Source organism: Pseudoliparis swirei, chromosome 16 (genome assembly GCF_029220125.1).
Source record: "Pseudoliparis swirei isolate HS2019 ecotype Mariana Trench chromosome 16, NWPU_hadal_v1, whole genome shotgun sequence".
NCBI lineage: Eukaryota > Metazoa > Chordata > Actinopteri > Perciformes > Liparidae > Pseudoliparis > Pseudoliparis swirei.
In genome coordinates this window covers 8,007,116-8,033,496 of record NC_079403.1, presented here as the reverse complement: position 1 = coordinate 8,033,496, position 26,381 = coordinate 8,007,116, and the positions used below count along the sequence as shown (strand labels likewise).

The 26,381-nt window shown below is 44.1% G+C and overlaps 1 protein-coding gene across 7 annotated transcripts in view; it reads right to left on the bottom strand.

Moving 5' to 3' along the window:
- The window catches only part of cacnb2a (calcium channel, voltage-dependent, beta 2a), a 62,808-nt gene that overhangs the window by 11,249 nt on the left and 25,178 nt on the right, over positions 1-26,381 (bottom strand). For 3 of the 7 annotated variants that reach the window (XM_056433854.1, XM_056433857.1, XM_056433858.1), the window contains 5 exons: positions 8,288-8,407; positions 1,289-1,411; positions 1,057-1,193; positions 556-632; positions 144-277 (listed from right to left, as the gene is read on the bottom strand). In XM_056433854.1, coding sequence (XP_056289829.1) covers positions 144-277; positions 556-632; positions 1,057-1,193; positions 1,289-1,411; positions 8,288-8,407 — 591 coding nt within the window. Of the gene's footprint in view, positions 1-143; positions 278-555; positions 633-1,056; positions 1,194-1,288; positions 1,412-8,287; positions 8,408-11,087; positions 11,157-22,392; positions 22,687-26,381 lie in introns of those variants that run through there. The other 4 variants (XM_056433859.1, XM_056433855.1, XM_056433860.1 and 1 more) reach the window with 4 other exon arrangements.

Genomic DNA, 26,381 nt, shown 5'->3' with positions numbered 1-26,381 from the left:
AGAACAGCCATGCATGCTAACGGACGGGTGCACGCCGAGGGACGAAGGCGGTGCCGTGGACAAACAGGGCGGGCCAAGCGAGTATTTAGTCAGAGACGTGCGGGCGGCTAGAAGCAGAGAGGCTCGGGGAGTCCACCGTTTACCTTCTTAAAGAAGGGCATTCGTTTCTCTTTTGCTAGTGGTGACATGACAGTGTTTGGACTGGCTTTAGGGGAGCGCAGGTTGACTGGAAGCTCATTGTCCTCGGGGTCTAAGTCTGTGGCGTCTATGTCAAGAGCTACGCACAGACAGATAAAACACCGTCACACAGGAACACAGGAGGTCACAGGTGAGCCGCATGTGTGCTGCTACACATCGACAGCAAATCAAACGTGTCAAAGTACAAGTATGGCCGTTAGAACATAACTTACAGGAGTATATCAACTTTATTTGCAAAAGTACAAAATATGAAAAAGCTAAGTAGCGCAGCTTACCTTCAACTTCAATTCAATGGTTGTAAACGGTTTTAAAATGTAGAACTTTTAGAGTATGACATTTTAAAGTGAAGCTACTCACCAGACGAAGGAGGTGTCGATTTCCGTGAGTTGGGAACCACTTCACCTAAACTAGAGGATGAGTTTGCTCCCAATTTACTGGAAAGAGAACAAGTTGAAAATCAATCCGTAACCCTCCTGTTGCCTTAGGGTCAATTTGACCCCATTCAATGTTTAATGTCGGTGTTCTTTCGGGTCAATTTGACCCCAGGCTGTTTTTCACTGTGTCAAACATATAAGAAATATCAACTTTTTTATATATTTAAAGGGCTATTTAGGTAGTCAACAAACAAACATAAAGTACCTCACACTTAAACTTGGAAAACAATATTAATTCTAATAATTTTCTGGAGGTTTTAATTGCTGGGGTCAAATTGACCCCGAGGGTAAAATATGTCAGTAAATATAAAGGTAACAGGAGGGTTAAACATTGAATGGGGTCAAATTGACCCTAAGGCAACAGGAGGGTTAAGAACACCTCCCGACTGAGAGAGAGAGCTTTAGTGCAGATGAGGGTTTTTACCTGGAGTGGAACTTGCCCTGTTTGGACCTCTGCTCCTGGAGGAGTCGAGTGTTTTCAAGCTTCACTGGACTGGGGATGAAACCGATTTCACAGCCTTCCTTCACCAGGCGTCCTATCCACCAGTCGTTGTTGAATTTCTACGCAGGATAAGTAACGACAGTTATCTCCAAGCACCCTCCTCATTCCCACCAGCAACACCGTATCGAATACCACCTCGGATCGGAAAGCTCACCTCTTTGACATGGAGGAAGTCTTTCGCCTCGAAGGACACGGCCATGCCCGGCACGGGGACGTCGTCATCGTGACACGGACTGTAGTTGACATTTGTGCGAACAGCAAATGCAACTGCTTTGGTCTGCGGGGAGAAACAAAGGAGAGAGATCAATGAAACATGTCAGATTGTGTAAAAGATATAGACCTATATATATCCTAATGCCCTAATAGAGGGAGACCTATTCATTTATCAAATGAATATAAAATAGTCAAGACATTGACAGGTGAAATAATGATTAATATTTGAAGTAGTAATTTTGTTTAAAACTTCAAGCTCAAAGTGAAGGCCAAGTTGTATGACTCATATCATCCAGACTCAGTTTCTCTCCTTGAATGATTGCTGCATCAGATATTAGTCTCTAAGGCGATTAGCAAACACAATGTACCATTACAATCCTGGAGGATAGTGATGCCTCTATACACATGGAGATATTTCATTAGAAACCAATTCCACAATTACCACATTAACCACACGTGTATTGTGTGTTTTTTTTGTATTTTTGATATCTTTAAAAAAAAAAAGCTTTTTTCTTTTTCTTTGAAAATAAAGACATTTCAATTTTTGAAACTAGTGTATATAGTATATATATATAATAATGCCCTAAGAGGAGATTCATTTTTCATTTAAATGCTTTGAGGTGAGCTGTGAGCTGTGATTTTATATTTGTTTAAGGTTAAAAATGAAGGTGACAAGTGTGCTCTGACTCATCCACTCAGTTTCTCTCCTTGAATGATTGCTGCACCGTCTCTCTGCTAGCAGATGCTTTACAATTCAGAGTGATGCAACATGTTAGTGTCTGCAGCAATCACCTCTTCCACACAGATAGCACCCACAAAAAGGACTCTTTTTCCCATCCACACTCGTGCTGTCACGAGTGTGGATGGATCGTAAATTAGTTCCGCAATCTTTACAAAGGTCGAATCAATACCGGCCGTCCTATGGGACCCCTGACGATGGTAAATGGTAGATGGACTTGTACTCGTGTCGCGCTTTTCTAGTCTCAAGGCGCGTTCAAACCACATGTCATCATTCACAGCCGTTCACAGCCTGATGATTGAAGGACGACCACTGAGGTCAGGCGCCCCTTCCGCTTGGGGTCAAACAGTCCATTCAGGGGATGCACACAGACCTCCCGCGAGACGCACAACCAACACAACTCGCTGTCCGCATGCGAGAGAGAAACCTTCTGTCTTTCGAGACACAGATGTTTTTGCACAAGCGAATCTCCTCTGCCTAAAGTGACGCATTACGTTTTCTGCAAAAAGGGATTAGAATGAGATTTAATAAGGTCACGTCATGAAAGAATGTAATGGAGCAACCATATGCTCACGGACAACCACCCTTTGAATCAAGATATGTACACGAGTGGAACACACCAACGTAAGACACACTTCGCTTTCAGAATCACGTGAAATGCTTTTGGACGCGATCAGCGAGCCGGCCGAGCGGCGCTAGCGGCAGCAGTTGGCAACACAGTCGAGCCCGAACCCAGATTACATTTCGCTCTGCCTGTGACTGAGAAAGACGACTGAAAAGCCAAAACGAATGCACGGGGATGTAGCTTAGGGTAATCTCTCAGGGTAGACTCTCACGCTCAGTCGTAACCTGCAGATGGAAAAGAGCAAGATGAGGGGAAGGGTATGACATATTCAGCTGGAAGCCAAATTCAACCCATTAGATCGGAGCTTTGATGCTGTAACTTCAGCCTGACCTCATACAGATTTGGTTACAATCATTTCAAAGTGCGTCATACGAGTCCTGCAATATGATGTTCCCATAGCGACCTCAAAATAAAATGTACCAATTCAATGCAGTACAAATTAAGTGTACGAAGCAAGGCACATCTACACCTATATTAGCATCACGTTTTGTGGAAGTCAAGAAACTCAAATTGGCTTGGATTAAAGCAAATTAAAATTATCTCCCCATATTCATAAAACTTCAATAATTTAGATTTGTTGGCCACTTGAGGGCATAAAAACTTCAAAACAACCTGGAAAAGACAGAATGTACTATCACTTTTGAAGCTTGTTTCAGCACATGTGTAGCCTTCCATAATACAAATGTATTTTATTTACAGAGTGCTTTTCATATAAAACAACACACTAAATATACACAACACACAACACGAACTGCATATGCAGAGTAGTTCTTTAAAAGGTCAGTTTGAAGAGGTCGGCGCGGTGTGAGGAAACGTCTCCAGAGGGAGGAGGAGCTCGGCCCCGAGTGGTGGAGACTGGAGGTTGTAAATATTCCATGAAGCTGAATGTGAATGTATGTGTGTGTTTGTGTGTGTGTGTGTGTGTGTGCGCTTGTGATGCCTACATTAACCCTTGTGTTGCCTTAGGGTCATTTTGACCCGAATCAATATTACACCCTCCCCCCGCCTTTGGGTCATTTTGACCCGATTCAATGTTTCACCCTCCTGTTACCTTTATATTTACTAACATATTTTACCCTTTGGGTTCAATTTGACGCCAGCAATTAAAACCTCCAGAAAATTATTAGAATTAATATTGTTTTCCAAGTTTAAGTGTGAGGCACTTTATGTTTGTTTGTTGACTCGAAGAACACCGACATTAAACATTGAATGGGGTCAAATTAATCCTAAGGCGGGGGGAGGGTGTAATATTGATTTGGGTCAAAATGACCCGAAGGCAACACAAGGGTTAAGGAGATCACACAATCCAATGTGCAGCAGAGGACGAGGCGTCCTTGGCGTTTGCGTGCATTGAGAGTCGCGGCCGCGTGATGGTCTGATTAGTACGCGTATGTGTGTGAGTCGTGGGCCGCTGCCTCTTGCCTCCCTCCCAACTGCTCTCCTCGCCTTTATCCACCACGACCGCCGGTCAGGTGAAGCTTTCTCACGGCCTGATGACATTTTACGAACCTGTGTGCGACGGGGGAGAGGAGATGGACAGAAGGATAGCAGGCGATGTAGCGCAAAAAAAGAAGAAGAGAGAGTCGGCACATTTGTTGAGATAAGACAATAAGGAGAAGACAGAGAGAACCAGCTCAAGAGGAGCCCAATCTGGAACTGGAGCGCTATGGACCACCGCCAGTTAACGCCACACGGCGCTCGTCACAATATCACAACCCACCATGAATACTTCAAGAGATAATACCTCCCTGTCCTCTGTGTGCCGACACTGACCGACTCAAGCACTTGCCCTTGCGGTTGCTGTTCTGCCGTGCAACGCGTCACATGCCCCTCCATTAGCAGCACACGACACGCGGGATCTCGCGCTATAAATCCTCCCACATTGTTTCACCTTGAATGTTGTGGATCGATTGTGAATTCTCTTTGTACGCGTGCTGTTGCCTTCGGCTGCACCGAGTGTCTCTTAAACGTACTATTATGCGGTGTGAAGGGAGCCGTGACCTTCATGAGTCTATGTGGGGAGATGTTTACGCAATTATCCAAGGTTGCTTTGGGATAAATATGCAAGGTGAGTAAATATAGCTGAACGTCATTGCAGCTCCCAGTCACTCACTAGTTTCTATGATATCTCATCTACATTAAGTGTAATTGTAATGCGTGTGCACTAATTAAACAAGACACATGGTATCCAAAGCTTCAGAGGCAAAGTGAGAGTAATTAATTCTGACCTATTACCGTATCACATAAAAACACATTAACTGACTATTTGGCCATTTGGAGGCGACATAAATATAAAAAGCAGCATAGACAACCTGCAAACACAATATTTAACACATCATTCTTCTTTTAGCTGCGCACACATATCTGTCTCTCTAGCAACAAAACGCTCCACGTCATAAAGCAGGTAGCTCAAATCAAACGATCCGATTGGTTCATAGCCGTGACATAACACTCACATGCCACCGCTATGACGTCTACTTGCTTTGCACTTTCAGTGTCACTGAGCAGGTGAGGTAACCTCTGAGTGGAAGGGACACTGGTCCTTGTAGTTTTAAAGCAACTTCTACCACAACTGTAATCGTAGTAGAGGAGACCATATTACCAGAAGAGGTTTAATTACACCCCCCTGAAAAGGAAACACTTTTACTCACAATACAGACAATTACAAGCATAATGATAATTTACGACCCGGCTATTTATTTCAATCACAAAATGGATTTGGAACAGATGTACACACATGGCTGTATTCAAATTTTAAAAGTATTTCCGCAATTTTGTGTCGCACTCCCTAACTGCTCAGTTACTCGACACAGATATCCTGATGCTTCACGGGTCAAGCTCCCAAACCTGCAACACCCTGTTCTGTTTCTCCTGTGTTCCATGTCTCCTATGCCTCCTCTGTGTCTCCTCTGTCTTGATTGTTTAATTCCCTGCACTTTCTGATGTCGTACACCTGTTTCCCCCCCCTATATATTGTGTCTTTCCCTTGTCGCCTGTTGGATTGTCATCTATAGTTCCGTGTCTTTTTCCCGTCGTCCTGTCTTTCGTATTCCTGATTCTGCCTGCCTGCCTGCCCTGAACCCTGATTCTCTGCCTGCCCCTTTTTGTAAAAACAACAACAAGGCGCTCATTAAAAAGCACCTTTTGTTATTTATGTGAGCCCTGCCTGTTCTCTGCGCCTGAGCCTCACCCCGCGACAAGAACCTGACCAAAACCCTGATCTCCGTATCGCAACTGTAAAGCCCTCACAGTTCAAAGTTCATTTCTAATCCCCCCCTACTCTGAGATGACCCTGACCTCATGACCCCGGAGCTTACAGAAGACATTAAACAGCAGTCGTCACAGACTGTTTAGTACTTGAACTAATTTGGATGTGTAGAAGTGAAGAGCTCGTTTAAGGTCAAGTGGAAACAGCCGAGGGCGGTTAGTATCTGATTGTGTCTGTAATGTAATGAAGTCTATCAATGCAACGTGACGGGCGTCGACTCTTCCCCCACTCCTTCCAAGTATCTGTGGTATGTTCTGCAAGTCTTTGTGAATAACTGCCCATAAAGGCTCACAGTCAGAGAGTCTGCACTTCCTCTGACCCCAGCTTGCTCCCTCTCTGGTGGCCAGCCCACCGAGAGCCTGTTTGTTACTCGTCATCTGTCATGTAAAATGCCAGTGGGGATAATCTATGCCAGGTTATCTATAAAGCCAATTTATCTTTTTAATTAGTGAGCCGCAGAAGGTAACTCTGGAAAATAACAACTGGATCTGCTGGGATGATCCGTCTCTGAGTTACCTCCGGACAACAAGAGGTCCGCTAGAAGATGTGCGGATAGCCCGAAGCTGAGCACATGCATCTCATGAGCAGGTCAAAAAGAAACAGTTGTTGCTTGAATTATTATGCAACTAAATAAATAACTAGAAGCTGTACAAATGAGCTGTTGAGCAGGAAGAGAACAAACTGTGCACAGAAGATAGCGGAGTTATTCCAAAGATTAAAGGCAGAGATCTTGACAGTGCCAGCGACTTGAGTGATTCTGTGGAAGTCAGCGCTGATTGCAATTCCTGTCGTGCGGAGTCGAGTCTGCTCTGCCGTGTCTGTGTTTGTTTTTGCGTGCTGCTAATTGTGTCCCAGAGCTGAGCAGGCGAGGCATGGCTCTGATAAACATTGACAAGGAGCCCTCCGAGGCCCCGGATCGCCTCGCATCCCCTCCTTCGTCTTAGAAGTCAACTGAATCGGCTGCCGCTGCTCTCGTGGTCCCCTGGTCAGTCCTTCAGCATTAAACACGAATCTCACCCCATGAGAAGTAGAACCACATGTGATTAACGCGACTGTTTCTATGTCTGGTGAGCCGGGGAAGTCAGAAATAAGTCAACGTTTCACCAACTTTTAGACAGAAACGTTATACCTGATCAGTCTGGTCTTCTTATTGCTACGATAAACAACATTTCACTCACGTCACCTTGTCCCCCAATGAACTCTCCCCCTCAAAGGAATGAGAGCACAATAGCTCTTTATAGCTTTTTTGCCACTATATATTGCATATACACTACCGTTCAAAAGTTTGGGATCACCCAGACAATTTCGTGTCTTCCATGAAAAATCACACTTTTATTTATCAAATGAATATAAAATATAGTCAAGACATTGACAAGGTTAGAAATAATGATTAATATTTGAAGTATTAATTTTGTTCTACAAACTTCAAGCTCAAAGGAAGGCCAGTTGTATAGCTTATATCACCAGCATAACTGTTTTCAGCTGTGCTAACATAATTGCACGGGTTTTCTAATCATCCATTAGTCTTCTAAGGCGATTAGCAAACACAATGTACCATTAGAACACTGGAGTGATAGTTGATGGAAATGGGCCTCTATACACCTATGGAGATATTTCATTAGAAACCAGACGTTTCCACCTAGAATAGTCATTTACCACATTAACAATGTATAGGGTGTATTTCTGATTAATTTAATGTTATCTTTATTGAAAAAACAATGCTTTTCTTTGAAAAATAAAGTCATTTCTAAGTGATCGCAAACTTTTGAACGGTAGTGTATATAACAAATATGTTGGGCTAATAAATTAGACTAAAAAGGAAGCAGATGCAGCTTTTCATCGTGTAATAACAAACCAACCAATGTAAAGTTCACATGACCATTTGAGTGATGCCGGACGTCATTCATTCGAGCACAAATAAACCAGTTTTAGTCTGTGCAAACACAACTCTATACTTGTGGCGACCCTCATTGACGTAACACATTGTCTTGACCCCCAACATGCCTCTTGCAGATAAAACAAACATTCAGTGGTTCCCATCAAAACTCCTTGAGGTCTAACACACGTTTCTATGGCTCATAAAACAAAGAGGTTTAAATTGGGCAACGTTTGTCTTCATGTTTGCGTTTTCCGGCGCATTGCGATGCTTCCTCTGTCCGTCATGGCTGTGACCGACTGGGAAGAGTAAAGACAGAGCGCTAGAGGACAGCAGCTCTGCACAAAGAAATGGAGGAAATGTCCTCCCCCCCGCCGCCAAGGTCACATCTGGACGGAGCGACCTTGGGGCCGCCGCGTTTCGGATACCCACCTTGGCCTTGTCGATCTGTGCCTGAGCCTGTCGCTCTGCCTCTCTGCGCACTGCCTCCTTATCCTCCTCGAGGGACACATCGGAGTCTGATGGACGGCTGGTGTAGGAGTCGGCCGAACCCTGCAGAGACACAAACATTAGCGCTATAGCAACACACACACACACACACACACATGTGCAGTGAAGCTCATCTGCGTCCACTTGGTATTCACAGTTTGATACAGACAGGTGTTGGAGAAGCGGCGGGCTTCACAGCATCTTGAGGACCTAATTTGCTTCGCTTCGAACTTCCTCTGCATAAGAAATGTTCAACTTTTGTAAGTTGAGCATCTGATGCGCAACTTACAAAAAGTGCGAAGACGCCCACACGGACCGAAGTGTTGAGCTCTGATCGTCAAAGGAATCTCAGTTGAGTTCATGAAATGACGAACGCACCGCGGAGGAGAACGAGCTGCTGCGGTTCTACGATCAATCACGGCAACAACACTCTCACTTCCTCTTTTTCCCACAACACAAACAGACTTTTATAGAACCGCTTCACCAGCAGCTCTTCTTCTCTCCTCAGCTGCCGAACGCCAGGTGTGTCTCTGTGTGAGATGTGGTTGCAACAGATCTGCTCGCACTGCTATACTCGGGCTTATAGGGAAACACACGATTACTACGTCACACACACTCCTCCTGAGTGCATTGGTGCACACCACCACACACACATGTGCTTTAGCAATCGTGTTACATACGGCATGAAAACAGATCATAAACTAGAATGGGCACTCGGTAGAGCGCATACCGTCGCATATCACAAGATTGGGCATTGAATTATGAACATTTTGGCATTAGTTGCATGCCAATTGGATACAAATTTACCGTGCTATGGTAAAAAGAAGATTTTGACCTTTCCATGACCTTGACCTTGACCTTTGACCCGATTGATCCCAAAATCTAAGCAAATGGTCCCCGGATAATAACTAATCATCCCACCAAATTTCATGTGATTTGGTTTAAAACTTTTTGTGTTATGCGAGGAACACGCATACAAATAAATAAATAAATAAATACACGGCGATCAAAACATAACCTTCCGCATTTTCAATGCGAAGGTAATAATGGCTGAGGCAGTTAAAGTAATACTCGCCCATAGTGTTTACAATGTTCAGTTTGAAGTTCAAAAGAAAGAGAAAAAGAAGAAGAAAGAGGAAAAGGGTTTTACATTTGAGAAGACAAAACAGCTGGATAGGACTTAAAATGTAGTTTCAAATATTAAGAATAGACGTAAACCATCGATACCACCTAAAAACCTTGGTGAAATACACAGTTCGAACAAACAAAAGGTTTTCTTCAAGCTTTCCTCGAGACGTCTTTAGAATATATTAATTTCAGTCAAGGCTTTTAAATCTTTCTAAACAAAATGGCTTAAGCTTAAAGGAAAATCATGACTTTGTTCACCAACCTATGAGCATGACTAGTTCAGCAGTTTTTATCTTCTATGACCAGATTCATCTTCATTTATGTGGGAAAACAGGCAAATTGCAAAGATGTTAATTCACTAAAATTGCCCACATCTCAATTTCAGGAAACAACAATGCGGTTAATAAGTTAATTTAGCTTCAGGCGAACGTCGCTTAGCTTAGTTTGTCTCTCCTGCTTTGAGCAGTTTTCTTTGAAATGTTACATATTTATGGCCTAAACATAGAGACAAATAAAAATAATCCGATTCTGGGCGTAACGACATTCAGATGATCATTTTGATATGTTGTTGCTGCATCTAGACATCGTAGCCGACACTGACAGCCACCGCTAACTGAAATGAAATACAGATGAACAACTGAAGAAAAGTTGTATGATTTAATTTGTGGCTGTTGGAATGAATTCAATACATTTGCAAATAAACTGCACGATAACTTCCCAGCACAGCATTTGAGTTTCAGTGAAATACAAAATCAGATGAAAAGAGGTCTTTTTAACCAAAGGAAGGCCGCGGGAGGCTCATCCTTACCTGCTCCACGCGACCATGCCACCCACACAAGGTCTTTCATTCATCTCACTGCAGCGTTACACTCGGCTGTCTGAGTTAAAAATAGCCTCCCTCACTCTATGCCTGATGAGAATTACCCAGCCATCACATGCATACAGAGGAGGACGTCTTCTCCACTTACATGACCTGACGGTGTAAAGAGACGACACCGGCGCTGTTCCCGTACATAATGCCAGGTTATTCATATTCATACGATCAAAGGCCGCTGCTCGTCACTTGTCTTCGAGTCTCTCATCCTGCCGACTTCGTACCCGATATAAATAACTCATTTGAAAGCGAGCTCGTTAAAAATCCATGTGCTGCTTTTGTTGTTGTTGTTGTTGCTGTTGCTGTCATCACATATTAATCTCCTGCTGGCTTTCAAAACATCAACAAGCGTTTGAACTATAGTACGACGATGCAGCACTTCCACATGAGCGATCGTGTCCTAAAGCGGCGTCTTATTGCGCCTCCTCGCCGCGGGGAGCCTCTTGTTTACGTTTGGCCTTGGGGAGTGCGGGTGGAAATACCCGTCGTGATCATTCCGTCGGGTCGCGGCGTAACGACGTGATCGAGAACCCCGTCCCAGTGGGTCAGAAGGAGGCGACGTGGTGGAGCTCTGCCCGGAAACTGACAAGCCACAACCGATGACAACATCCAGCTTCTCATCATCACCGGGCGACACGTAACCGAGCCTCGCTGACCCCAACGGACGACCCGAAGACTTACGCACACAAACACACGCACGATGTGAACACACACACACACACACGCTCGAAATGGGCTTACACAGTCATCGGAGCTCTTGACGCGACCTCCCTTGGCTCGTTTCAGCAGGCGCATCCAGGTGGCCTTCATCAGCCACACTGGTCATTCAGTGTCCCGAGCCACTGCCCCCCCCCCCTGCTGCTGCTACAACTAACTGCGCCGCTGTGGTCACTCGTGCCCCGGCGCTCCAGGTGAGCTCAGCGCTGGTCCCCGTTACACCTGGGCTGCGGATGCTCCCGGCACCTCTGGGTGAATGGGTAGCCGTGGCGTTGGGGCTCCTTGTTGTTCTGCAGCTCCAGCTAGCCCTGCTGCTGTCTGGAGAGCCACAGCTCCTGCTGCTGCTGCTCCTCCTCCTGCTGCTGCTGCTCCTCCTCCTCCTCCTCCTGCTGCTGCCGCTGCCAAAGATAGGGAATCCACAGGAGCTCTCTGCCCCGCGCATAATCTCAGCAGCTCTCTCCCCGTCTCCTTGAGCGCTCGGACCGCTGCTGCAGGTGCGGAGGCTGACGACTCCCCGCCTGAGTCGGGTGGCAGCGACGCTTCTCAGCGTCTCGCTCAAAATTCGCCTCCAGCCTCGATCTCCTCCTCCTCCTCCTCCTCCTCCTCCGCTGTAGCTTCCCTGTGCTGCCTGAGCCCGACTCTCCTCCTGCCGCCTCTCAGGTGCTGCGAGCTCCATCCATCTCTGAGCCTGTCAGCGCACGTTCTGCCTCTCTACCTCCGCCTTTACCCACCCCTCCTCCTCATCCTTCTCTGTCACGCCCCCGTTTTGTTTTATTTTTACCCCTCACAGTCAGTCCATCTGCTCGCTGCGTCTCTGCAGCGACGGGATGAGCATGTGCTGTGTGGTTACCGCTCACGCGTCGACTGTGCAGCTCGTTTTTGTATTTTTAGTCGTGAGCGCGCTTCATTCACCTCGATACGAGTCGTTTACGGGAACAAACAAGTGTCACATCGCCATGTTCTCAGAGACGAGGAGCTCGTTTTGACTGCAGAAGATTGCTTTTGTTTATTATGGATCATATAAGAGCTGCAACTGCTCGTTATTCTTATTATTACCGTCGCATTGAAAATGCGGAAGGTTATGTTTTGATCGCCGTGTATTTATTTATTTATTTATTTGTATGCGTGTTATTCGCATAACAAAAAAAGTTTAAAACCGAATCGCATGAAATTTGGTGGGATGATTGGTTATTATCCGGGGACCATTTGATTATATTTTGGGATCGATCGGGTCAAAGGTCAATGTAAAGGTCATGAAAAGGTCAAAATCTTCTTTTTACCATGGCACGGTCAATTTTTATCCAATTGGCATGCAACTAATGCCAACATGTTCATAATTCAATGCCCAATCTTGTGATATGCGAAGGTATGCGCTCTACCGAGTGCCCGTTCTAGTTGATTCATGCACTCGTTCTCAGAGTGAAAGATTATTCACGCACACATCCTAACCCCCGATTTCAAAATGTTCATCCAGTAACAACATTGGGGAGACTGAAGCAACAAGAAAGATATATTTAACAACATTATCTAGAACACAGACTGGATGTTCCGCGTCATATTTCTGATTAGAAAACTAAACACACAAGGCGTAAAACTAAATTAACAATGAACTTGAGAGCACAATATGCTTTCTCATATTTGGGATTTGACTCCAGTGTTTGCACCTGAATAGATTTCTATGTATCTATATTTATTTTTCTCCAGATTAATCATTTGTCTAGAGCTGAATAAAGCAATAGTGTGAGTAATAGTGTGGGAACCAGCTTCCTAAGTATTTTTTTTAAGGATTCTTTATGTTTTAGATCTTTGTTGAATTGAACATCTTTGAGTTTTGAATCGTCGGTTAAAATGAGTAATCTGTTTATGCATATTTCCCAATGTCAAAACAAAATGAGAAAACAATCAGCGACATTAATTAAGAAATTTAGAGCTGCAACGATTACATCCATCAATCATGAGCTGATGGGGTCAATTGAAATGTCTTACCGTTGCAAGCAAAAATGAAATAATTGCCACTTATGAAAGTATTTGCTAACATTTTTTTTCATGCACGACAGTAAACTGAATATTTTAGGGTTTTTAGATGTTTTGAATCTGCCAATTTGGACATTTTCCACTATCTTCTGACATCTTTTACACAATCAATCAAGAAAAGATTGAACAGATAAATCGATAATTAGTAATAGTGGTTCGTTGTCGCCGTGATTGTGAGTCTTGTACGAGTACTGTATCCTCGTGTCTGAGATAAAGACATAGTTGAATATACTGTATCCTATCTTTTTTTAAATCATCCCTTCTTCTCTCCTCATTAGGGACACCGGGCTGAAAGCTATTCTCAATCCTCGCCTGTCAGAGCCGCCGTGATTCATTGCATGTGAGCGGAGCGTCACGAAGCCACACAGGAGGACAAGTGAGAATAATCACGGCGTTAATTAAAAACTTCCCATCCTCGCAGAAGGAGAAGCCAAAGTTAAACTCGGCATGAAGGATTATTAAAACATGGCCCTTCCATTGGCAGTGCTGCACCGCTGACGCATGTTGCTCCTCGGTCTGACCCGTCAAGAGGGTTGTGTGAGGTCAGAGGACTCAGCGATCGGCCCGTGGGACCGGCGGTTGAAATAGGATCGCTGGTTTATGGCAACCAGTCGCTCCCCGAGGACCACTGACTGTAGATCAAAGGATGACTTGCTAATCAGTGGTGCTTATCATAACCAATCAATGACACGCCTCCATCTGCTCAACGAGACACGTGCACTTAAAAATGACACGTCTTACACGAGAGGAGAGGCTGAAGGAGGATGATGTGATCTGAGCTTGTTAAGACCAATTAGCTTAACAAGGGGGTCAATAACCTGTGGTAGATTATGTTTTGAACAGAAATGATGGAAATAGTGGAAAAGAAGAACAAAATGTATCTTGTTTATAACTTGTTTGTAGCATCAAAGCTCTCTCATCACCTCAACAGCAGGGACTGAAACCAGTACACCGATAGTAAAGAAATCGTGCATCGGTCACATATGTTTCTATAAGGTGGGCTGACACTAGCCTCCAGAGGGCTCAGGGGGGGAGGGGAGGGGGGGGGGCACAGATGCTCCGATTCACGGGTCAAGCTCCCAAACCTGCAACACCCTGTTCTGTTTCTCCTGTGTTCCGTGTCTCCAATGTCTCCTCTGTGTCTTCTCTGTCTTAATTGTTTAATTCCCTGCACCTGCCCTCAGCCACTCTTGTCTCGTTAGTGTCTGATGTCGTACACCTGTTTCCCCCCCTATATATTGTGTCAGTCTTTTCCTTGTCGCCTGTTGGGTTGTCATCTATAGTTCCGTGTCTTTTTCCCGTCGTCCTGTCTTTCGTGCGTATTCCTGATTCTGCCTGCCTGCCCTGAACCCTGATTCTCTGCCTGCCCCCTTTTTTTTTTAAACAACAAGGCGCTCATTAAAAAGCACCTTTTGTTATTTATGTGAGCCCTGCCTGTTCTATTTTTACCATAGCACGGTAAATTTGTATCCAATTGGCATGCAACTAATGCCAACATGTTCATAATTCAATGCCCAATGTTGTGATATGCGAAGGTATGCGCTCTACCGAGTGCCCATTCTAGTTATCAATTGGAATGCCTTGAACTTTGGGACACCTATAGCCACGTTTTCCATTGGGAGGATACTAAAGAGAAAAACGATGGCCCACAGCCGGAATAAGTGTATATAGTGTAATATCTATTTTATCGATCGGCATGAAATGTGGACATTCATGTTTCCCAGATTATATACCCTGTGACCTTTCCTCTCGGGCCTCGATGACATTTGTGATTTTGAGGGAACTATCAGAACTATTGGATTGGTTACATGGAATTTAATTAAATCCTACACACTGATCAGGTCATAATGTGTGTTTATGACCAGCAACCCTCTTTGATTTGATGCTCAATCACGCCTAAATGGTAAACCTGCTCCCTTAAATGTTGCAGCTTTATTATTATTATTTATTATCTATTATTATTCCAACTTCCTCGGCCGAGTTGGCTACACAGCAAAATTGGTAGTGTTCATTTGTGCTCATTTTCCAGTGTAAAATATTTTGAGTTGATCCGTGTTGATTCATGTTAAGAATACTTGACATGAATTAAGTTCAGTTTTATATATATATATGTATATATATATATATATATGTATATATATATATATATATATATATGTGTATATATATATAAATATATACACATATATATATATGTATATATATATACATTTCTTTTTTATTATGAAAAACCATAAAATGCTGATTAAAAATTAGACGCGGAGTCAAATATTGCGAGCAAGATATCTCAGTCAGCAATCATTACTTTCAAATAGCGGTCATCGCTCTCTTCTTTAAGGTCAACTGAAAGCCCTCTTTAAGGAAATACTATAGTTTTTAATAAGAATAACATCAGCTCTGTCACAGCGCAGAAGAGAGCAACGGAGGAGTTGTCTGTCTTCATGCGCTGGTCCGAGAAAGAGAGATAAGGGGAGGGGACGGGAAGCGGTCCTGTGATCGCTCTACCGCTCAAAGGGATTTATTTGCACCGAGGTCCTCGCTGTACGACCCCCGATGACCTCTACATGCAGCGGTGGCACGGCGATCATTACATTAGACCGTGACAAATCACTGTGGCTATTACCACACTCAATCAGGAGGCTGTGATTCAGCCACCGCCTCCCGCCGGACAAAATCACTTGTAGTGGATGAAGCCGTTAGACCAAGGAATCTCGACATGATGCGAGAGCTTCCCATTTCCTTTTTAGCCGCGATAGGATCTACTCTCTCAATGTATCCGCTATAAAAATGGAGAGGTGTGGTCATGCAGAACACCAGGGCTGCTGTGCATGTGAGCTATAAAGTGCTCCCATGGTCAACAAGTCCTTGTCAAGACAGTGACGAACACATTTTAAAGTTGCTGCTGTCGACTGTTCTACATTATTTTGTGTCCTCAATCAAATGTAGTATTGAGTGTCTGCTAATACCAAGATGATTCTTCTCTTGTTCTAAATAATACAGCTGCAGAAAGCACAAGCATACTCACAAAAAGAAAATCAATCCAATGTTTATACCCGACAGTTGTACAGCTCTGGATCGCTTTCATACAGAAATCTCAGCATACAAGCTGTTTGTTGTTGTTTGTTAGTTCACGTTGTTTATGTGGGTTGTCTGTGCCTTTTGCTCGTGGTGTTTCTGTTGCGCTTGCAGCAGCATGGTGTGTGTGTGTGTGTGTGTGTGTGTGTGTGTGTGTGTGTGTGACGGCTCTCCCCCAGTGAGAAACATCATCACCAGAGGTGACGGCAACACGCAACAGACGCTCACACTGAGCTGAAATGAAAGTGCACATAAATTGGGGTAAATTACATGATTAAACAGACTCACGCGTTTGAATGTCGTTTAATGCTGCATGGGGCTTTGCTCAGCCCCCTTTTTCACACACAGCAGCTCAGTGGAGGAGAGACGGACCGCGGAGAATTGATGGCGGCTATTCTCATTGCGTTAAAAACACCTGCGTGACAGCTGTCAAACAAAGGATCGGATCAGGCTCAAAAGGCCAAAATAGCCGATGGCGATCAGTTAAAATAATGGTTGCATCTCCTTGATGTCCAATACCGATCTTTAGACGTCTCCATCCAGTCACTTTTCTTTTTCCAGTGATGGAAGTATTGACATCTGCTGATAAGGACTCAAACTTTAGCAAAGTTAGCCAATATTATCATGCTAAACTAAGATGGTGCTTATAGTAAATGCCATAACAGCTCCTGCCATTATGAGCATAAAGCAACGTCTCAGTACACACGCCACATCCATCGAAATAGTACCAGGCCATAATCCTGTCATATGAAAAGGAATTAAAAATATACCTGGGCTTAAAATGCTCAAAACGGCTCACATTCAGACGAGTGAGCCAACGGGGACAGATTGCGCCGTAGAGCTCGCATCATGCATCACGGTTGAAGAACGAAGATGGCCGCTCGTGCCAAGTCACGTCGAGTTCTGGCCGACGGCCTGCAGCCGACTGCAGAGGGCTGACGGTGGGCCGGGCGAGTGCGCTCGCAGCTTTCTGGCTCTGCGTGACTCATTCTTGGCTGGAAATAAAGGCGCTTCTCCCCGCCATCTGTCCATCACTGCCACTTCGCTCGGCGCAACACAAAGTCAATTAAACCATCGCTCCACGAACGGCGTCTCCTTCGTCACACGGAGACAACGAGAGCAGACTTGACAGCCAAGAGGGAGAGACGTGTGACTGCGACAAGGAACGGTTACTAATATTTAACACGGAGGAATGAGAAAACTAAGTGAGCAAGAGAGCGAAGGGGAAACAGATTGTCGGTACAGCTGTGCAAGAAATGACAAGAGTGAGAGAAAGAAACGTGGAGAGAGACAGAAGAGGAGCGACGAGTAACGATCCCTCTGGCGTGGCGGGCGGAGGATTGGCCGCATGGACGTCAAGGTGACACTGACGTATGAAAAAAGTGTTTACCCAGCATCCCATGTGCCAAGGCATTAGATAAGTGCATCATCCCCTCGAAGAGATGAACTCACTGGATGTCAAGCACGTGATCTAAGAGCCGACCGCGGCTGGATGGAAACTCAGAAACCAATCACATGGTGAGCTTCTTGTGCACACGGCTCTGTTATTATCAAAGTACAACTGAGAATGATAACATGAACAACTAGAACGGGCACTCGGTAGAGCGCATACCTTCGCATATCACAAGATTGGGCATTGAATTATGAACATTCTGGCATTAGTTGCATGCCAATTGGATCAAAATTGACGATGTTGACCTTTCCGTGACCTTGACCTTTGACCCGATTGATCCCAAAATCTAATCAAATGGTCCCCAGATAATAACAAATCATCCTACCAAATTTCATGCGCTTCAAGAAGATTTTGACCTTTTCACGACCTTGACCTTTGACCCGATTGATCCCAAAATCTAATCAAATGGTCCCCGGATAATAACCAATCATCCCACCAAATTTCATGCGATTCGGTTTAATACTTTTTTAGTTATGCGAGTAACACGCATACAAATGAATAAATAAACTAGAATGGGCACTCGGTAGAGCGCATACCTTCGCATATCACAAGATTGGGCATTGAATTATGAACATTTTGGCATTAGTTGCATGCCAATTGGATATAAATTGACCGCGCTATGGTAAAAAGAAGATTTTGACCTTTCCATGACTTTGACCTTTGACCCGATCGATCCCAAAATCTAATCAAATGGTCCCCGGATAATAACCAAACATCCCACCAAATTTCATGCGATTCGGTTTAATACTTTTTGAGTTAGGCGAATAACACGCATACAAATAAATACGCGGCGATCAAAACATAACCTTCCGCATTTTCAATGCGAAGGTAATTAGAGAGAAATTAACATGTACTTCCATTTATTAGGCCAACGTGCTCACAATGACCATGATGTAGAGATAATGCTTATAATGTTCACCATCTAACTCTCTGGGGATAACACTTGCACTAAAACAAGAAAAAATGGGAATTTAGTCATAAATATAATATATAGAGAATAATATATTCCTTCTCAGCCCCTAAAACACCTGTACAGATTAAACCTTGTTTGTGCTCTTCTGACTAAAAGCAGTTTGGTGTTGCAGCTCAAATCAAACGTTGTGCAGGGCGGTGCACCTGGAAGTTACCTGCAGCGGCTCCTCGAGGGCCACGGCCCTCATTTACAGTTTATCTCGCAGTTCTTTCCCTTCCGTGGAAACACGGCACCGTGATGGGATGATGGCTGATAAAAGGGAACGCAGGGAGAGAGGCCCGGGGCTGCGCTGCCATTTTCAGTGGAGCAAAACATAGCGGCCAACACATAGGGACTGTGCTTGAGTGAACATGATCTAAAGGGTTAATTTAGTTTATTTCATATAAAGAGGAATTATACTCCGGACGAATTCCTGCAAAAGTTGTATATGCAATGCTGGTCTCGTTGACACGGACGCATGGGGATTTCCCCAAACTCGCTCAAAATATAGCCCCTGAAAGGTCAATTTAAACATTTGGTTTTTACGTTCATCGAAGAGGATCGAGGAGGAATGATCTCTCTGGCGTGGCAAGCGAAGGATTGGCCGCCGAAGAATAAAACTCCACATCTTTCTTTACAATATCCCGAAAGGCCCAAAAAACTAAATCATGTATGACATTTGTCAAACATGATTCAAATTTTAGTTTTTAAATTAAACAAAATTAAATTAAATGAAACAGTCACTAATGAAAAACTAATCAGTGACATCGTTTTAAATGTCGCTTTAAACATTTCTGTTGTTTTAGCTCGATGAATACATGAATGGTTTAGTGCAGCCACTGGCTGAGCTCCCTGAATGAGCTATATTGCGTTACGTGTTTATTTTATTGTCTGTATATATATATATATTCTGCTCCAATGACAAATCGCAGCTCAATAATAGGAAATGGAAGTGTCCACGTTGTTAGGTTGTAATAGTTTGTTTTGATTCTGCACATGTTCACATGTGCTTTAAATTAATACGTATAGATCAATATTCTAAATCGGAAATATTAGGAAGAATATTATGAATGTATTATGGATGTATTGTGAAGCATAAGAGAAAGACGCTGTTCTCTGTTTACTGTATTAACTGTATGTATTGATAAATGTAAATGGCAGGAGTACATTTGTATATGTATGCCGCATGGGAATGAATGTTAGTTTATTATTTGAAGCCTGAGACGTTACTTTAACCCGGAGAGTAACATACTGGACTTTTATTGTGAAGGGACTTTTTGGGGTCGTGACGTTTGACCCCACCATTTTGATATCTGGCCTTAAGCCAACGAGTGTAGCTTGCTAAAATGACCAATGGACTGAATTTAAGATTAAGAGGTGTGGCTGCCGATACTCATAAATACGGCTGTAATGGGGTTCGACCGCAGATCTCTATGAGCTACTTAGCGCTTAGCCTGTGGCGCAATGGTCAGTCCATCCCCACGATCGTGAGCTTCAATTGTTTGTGAAACTTCTTGCCATTAAATATTGTTAAACTGAATCCATTGCATCCTGACCCTGATTTTCATCGAGCACGAGACGTCCAGTATTCTGAACTCTACAACGGATACGAGGTCGATAACAGCAGGTCGCTGCTGACACGCCGAGCTCAGCAGAGAGGAGGACGGACGGACAAGTTGACGGCGGCAGCAGAAGTTGCGTTGCTGTGCGTGAAAGATTGCACGACAACTAAATGGATCAAATCGAGCTCAACAGCTCGATATTGCAGACAGCGGTGATTTCATCAGAAACGCCGAATTCTGGCTTCTACTTCAATTAAACCAAAAGAAGAAGAAAGGCTCTCGTCTGTCTTCACTCGACCTCGAATGAACGTTACATTTTATAAATGTGAAATACTCTCGTCGAATGTGTTATTGAAATAAACACAGTGTTGTACTTTGCTCCCGGCAGACACTTTGAAACTTTAAACTCCTGAACAGATCCGCGTATAATCGATCAGGAGCTTCCGTGTGTCTGTCTGAGTAATTGCTTTCCCTCGAAATAAGTGAACAACAAGCAGCTTTAGATTGATCAGCAGAGAGCAGCGGGCAGTTTATCATTAACTGGAAATAAACCAGACAGATGCACAATGGTATCCGCTGCGTACAAACTCTCCCAACATGGCGCACAGCAGACAGAACTGTGGCACTAACTGAGATGTGACTTAATGCCATCGGTCGATCTGGTTCTAGTCATGGAGTAGACACAGGGCTGGGAAACAACGACCAGTTTCAATTACCATTTAAGCTGTCAGTGTTTATGAAAACCAGAGTATTGACAAGAGACGTTTGTGTATCACGTTCAGGTCCACGATGGCGCTCTGGGTTCGTCTCGTTGTCTCGTGTAAGACAGAACGAGACAAAACGAGACAAAACGAGACAAAACCAGACAGAACGAGACAGAACGAGACAAAACCAGACAAAACCAGACAGAACGAGACAGAACGAGACAGAACGAGACAAAACCAGACAAAACGAGACAGAACGAGACAAAACCAGACAAAACGAGACAAAACGAGACAAAACGAGACAGAACGAGACAAAACCAGACAAAACGAGACAGAACGAGACAGAACGAGACAAAACGAGACAGAACGAGACAAAACGAGACAGAACGAGACAGAACGAGACAAAACGAGACAGAACGAGACAAAACGAGACAAAACGAGACAGAACGAGACAAAACCAGACAAAACGAGACAGAACGAGACAAAACCAGACAAAACCAGACAAAACGAGACAGAACGAGACAAAACTAGACAAAACCAGACAGAACGAGACAGAACGAGACAAAACCAGACAGAACCTTTCCTTAACAGCGGTGTGATTGATGCATTTCACTTTACAATGTAGGCTACTAAATCTTCTTTAATGCACGATGTTTACTCAGTCAGTGAGTAAATGTGTTCAATCATCTTGATTTTTGCCACGATCGAGCAGTCGATGTTCTTCCAGACTGATTTCATGTTGACTTCTTTCATTTCACTTTTCTTCTCCCACACAGTCTCATCATAAACATACTCTAAAGTATCGTCTCAACTCAGCACAATGAAATATTCAAAACCAGGACCCGGTGGGCTGACATATCTGGTCCCTCGACCACAAAACATAATTAACTTCTGCACGTTTGAACAATTTGTGTTTCTTTTCAGACTTGGTATTAGAAGCCGATTAGTCATTAATGCGAGGGTGTGGCTGATAACAATTACTGATTACTATCCCAGGAAAATATCATGTCATTCACACACACACACACACCAGAAATACAGAAAAACAACAGTCTTTGTTTGGCTCATGTGGCGAAGACACAACTTTGTTGTGCAGGTCAGAGCCGAGTCTCTGTCCATGGAGACACCAGCTCACCCCTGCTGTCTACTTTCTTTCCCTCGCTCGGCTTGTTAACCACTGTCTCAGCTTCCCATTTAAGCGAGCAACGGTCACGCAGCGGTGCTCCCAAATGCAGGCAAGATGTTTAAATGAGCGTCTTTGTCTCAGAACAAGCGCGCCGCCAGAGAGTCACCGATTGCGCGGCGAGCGTGACTCTTCGCAACTTTCAGTCAGAGCAGAGACCAGGGAGAAAAATAGGAAGTGTGTGATTACGCCCCTTTAAATCCGGCAGTAATAACCTCCATTCTCCTGCAGTGCGAGCCCGTCCTCTTTGTTCAGCGGGAAGAGGGAAAGAAGACTGAGAGCTACAGCCCCCGTTACGTTTAGGAGGAAAAAAAAGTGCAAGCGGGCACCGTTTGAGTAGCAGGAAGTGTGTTTACTCAAACTTACCAGATCTGACTCCTCACTGCCGGAGTGATACATTTCTACCCTCTCCGACTCTCTGCTGAAAATCTCAGCTGCTGCCCATCTCCTGCTCCCGGAGTACAGGAACTCCTTCCAGCCCGACTGCTCCGCTCCCACAAATCCCCTTCTCCCCGCTCCGGAGGGGCACGGCGTTGCCTCCGTAGCCCGAGCAGTGAAAGTTGGAGCCGGGGGGGAAAGAAGTTAGTTCCTCTCAGACCTCCTTTGGCCTACTTTGGTCCCTCAGAGGCAGAGAAAAGATCAGCGTCTTTCCCACGCTGGGAGAACACTCCTTCAGAGAGCCGCAACCGTCCTCCAGCCCCAAAAACAAGCGCCCCTGCCCCTCTCCCCTCCCACACACACACACACACATACATATACACTGTCTAACACACACACACACACATACACACACACACAGCCAGTTAGGAAGTAAGATCTCTGGCCAACAGGGCCGGCCTGAAAATTCCAGAAAGCACCAAAAGCAGCTGCGAAAGCTTTTTATGTCTGTGTGCGAGTGTGCGATCCAGGGAGTTTACATGTGTTCCCTTAAAGAGGGAACACTCCGAGGGGAGGAGGGCTGAAGGATTTGAACTCGCTGTATAGTCTCGACACATGTTGTCGAGACCAAACCGTCAGGAAGTAATTATCTTCACGACATCGACGAAATGCCATATTTGCTTTCATCATCAAGGGGACCAAAGTCATCCGAACTCTCCGTGTGGTCATCGGATGGAACGGCGTTCGCCTGACATTCGGCAGAAGGGAGCACGTAACGTCCGACCGACTGCGACGTCTATAAAATTAAAGCCGTATAAAAGTCGGTTTGGTAATGAAGTGACGGATTTCTCCTGCCATTCAGAGCTCTGGTTTACTCAGCTGCTTTGCATCTCGGTCGTGGTTACTGTAAAAAAAGAAAAGAAAAAAGCTTCACTTCAAAGAATCTGTGTGCGATCCGACATCAGACAACCTGAAGCTGTGAAGTGTGTTTTATCACCGCGCTGCTGTTACGCCACCTCTTGTGTAGGCCGAGCAACTTAAATCTACTATTAATTAAAGTTGTAAAACATGACTCAAGACACGAGTTGGGAACCGTTAGATCTGAGTCATGGGTTCACAAAATGAAACGGTGACTAATTTAAATGTTCCCGTTATTAAACGGGGGCGACGGCAGAGGAATGCGGCTGTCGGAGATCGCCGTGGAGACCGAGCGGCGCAGGCGAGACCCGAACAGTTACGCTACCGTTCAAAAGTTTGGGGTCACTTAGAAGTGTCTTTATTTTTCAAAGAAAAGCACTGTTTTTTCAATAAAGATAACATTAAATTAATCAAAAATACACACTATACATTGTTAATGTGGTGAATGACTATTCTAGGTGGAAACGTCTGGTTTCTAATGAAATATCTCCATAGGTGTATAGAGGCCCATTTCCATCAACTATCACTCCAGTGTTCTAATGGTACATTGTGTTTGCTAATCGCCTTAGAAGACTAATATCTGATTAGAAAACCCTTGTGCAATTATGCTAGCACAGCTGAAAACAGTTATGCTGGTGATATAAACTATACAACTGGCCTTCCTTTGAGCTTGAAGAACAAAATTAATACTTCAAATATTAATCATTATTTCTAACCTTGTCAATGTCTTGACTATATGTTCTATGAAATGTTCAATTCATTTGATAAATAAAAGTGTGAGTTTTCATGGAAGACACAAAATTGTCTGGGTGACCCCAAACTTTTGAACGGTAGTGTACGTTTCACGCCCGACTCGCAAGATCATGCGCCTTTAAAAACACGAGCTCTGAGCTTTATTCCACATCCCCCGTAAAGAACAGATTTGTATTTTTCAGTGGGGAGAAAATGTTTTCTGGGCGGCCCGTCCTAAATCCTGGATTATATTGTGCTTGATCAGCGTTAACCCCTTTCTGAGGATTATCATCCTGTGTGTGTGCTCGGCACGTGACCCACTGGGATAGTTATCCTCACTTCACCAGAATAATGATTTCAAGTCCTGATGCATAACTTTGGAAGCACCAGAAGCCACAATGCAATATTATCATGACATAAAATTGTGATAACATATATTTCTTTGTAACATTATATATTTTTTCCAGAAGCTAAAGTGAAGTGAATCGAAAAAGCAATTGTTTTCAAAAGGTTTAATTAGAAGTTGCATTATTAATAACTTATAAAAAAGATTAATACTTGGCGTCTGTGTGTACGCAATATTGCCTCGTAAAGAACTGCGACGCTATACCAGACTGTGTTACACGATACCGATACAGTCCCGGCAAGAATGTTACTTCCATATTGATCGGATCTCCAATTCTGATGAATATATTCGGACTGCGATAACTATTTTCATTATACATCTGGAGATTATCTTCACGATTGATCAGTTTATCATTTGGTCCGCAAAGATTGAAACTGAGCCAAAAGTTGCCTAATCCACGAGTGACGAGTCTTCTTCAGCCCAGTATTGGTCCCACACACACACAGCTTTTAGGTTTCCTAACATAGAAAACTAAAACTAAAGATCCCTTTTGCTTTCCAGCCCTCAAATGTTTTACAGTTCGTGGTGCGATCTGAACCCCGCGGTGGCGACGCGGGGTCAACGTAAACAAAGTGGAAAACAGACTATAATTAAGTCCAGGCCTGGAGGCAAGACCTCCGCATGCAGTTGATCAGGAAGTGTGAGCTCTGAATGCTCACTCAAAATGACTTCTGCATGTGAAGTGCGACACTCTGCAAGGCAACCAAAGCAATGAAGGAAATGTGCTCAAATATATCAGCGTATATATAGCATATAAAATAAGATAATCCTGTATTAGTCCCGCAGTGGGGATAATAATGTCCAGGATTACATCAGCAAAGGGGTAAAGTGCACACAAGACATATAGGATCAAGCGATATAGGAAATAAAACAGGAAATAATCTACTGTAACTGAATAATAAAAACAATACACAGGCAGAATACATTGAATACGTGTATTGATTATGTGTTGCTCCAGCCATCCCTCTGCCAGGGTTGTGTAATCTAAGGCCACTCATCTCTGTCAGCACGAGTGAATATGAAAGCACCAGATTGTTACCTTCGCATTGAAAATGCGGAAAGGTTATGTTTTGATCGCCGTGTATTTATTTATTTATTTATTTGTATGCGTGTTCCTCGCATAACACAAAAAGTTTTAAACCGAATTGCATGAAATTTGGTGGGATGATTGGTTATTATCCGGGGACAATTTGATGAGATTTTGTGATCAATCGGGTCAAAGGTCAAGGTCATGAAAAGGTCGACATCTTCTTGAATCGCATGAAATTTGGTGGGATGATTGGTTATTATCCGGGGACCATTTGATTAGATTTTTGAGATCAATCGGGTCAAAGGTCACAGGTCAAGGTCATGGAAAGGTCAGAACTTCTTTTTACCATAGCGCGGTCAATTTATCTCCAATTGGCATGCAACTAATGCCAAAATGTTCATAAGTCAATGCCCAATATTGTGATATGTGAAGGTATGCGCTCTACTGAGTGCCCGTTCTAGTTTGCTTTGTTTTTGCGTGATCACAATGCAAAGATACAAGCTTTCTTCACTGCCAACAGCCATTATCAGCTCTCCCGTAATGGCCTCTCTGACGGGGCTTCGACAGAGCGATGTCTTCAGAGCCTCCAGCGTGTCGATCGGCCGACGTGCGCACAGTGAGGTCAGAAGGCGATCACGCCGACAGGCGCACAAAGGCCAACCAGGGCCGCTTACACAACCAGCAGACAGTAATGGGACCACGAGGGGGAGATCAATACAACGCTGCCATGTGCTTCACAAAAGAACAGCGGCATCGCTCACAGTTGTTTCTTTTCATTACGGAGTCACTAAAGAGTCACCTTGTGCAGTGCGGCGTGATCCCCCCGAAAGCAACGGCAAAACATCTGGAATCAACACCTCCGACACATTGTGACCTTTATGAAGGCTAAGC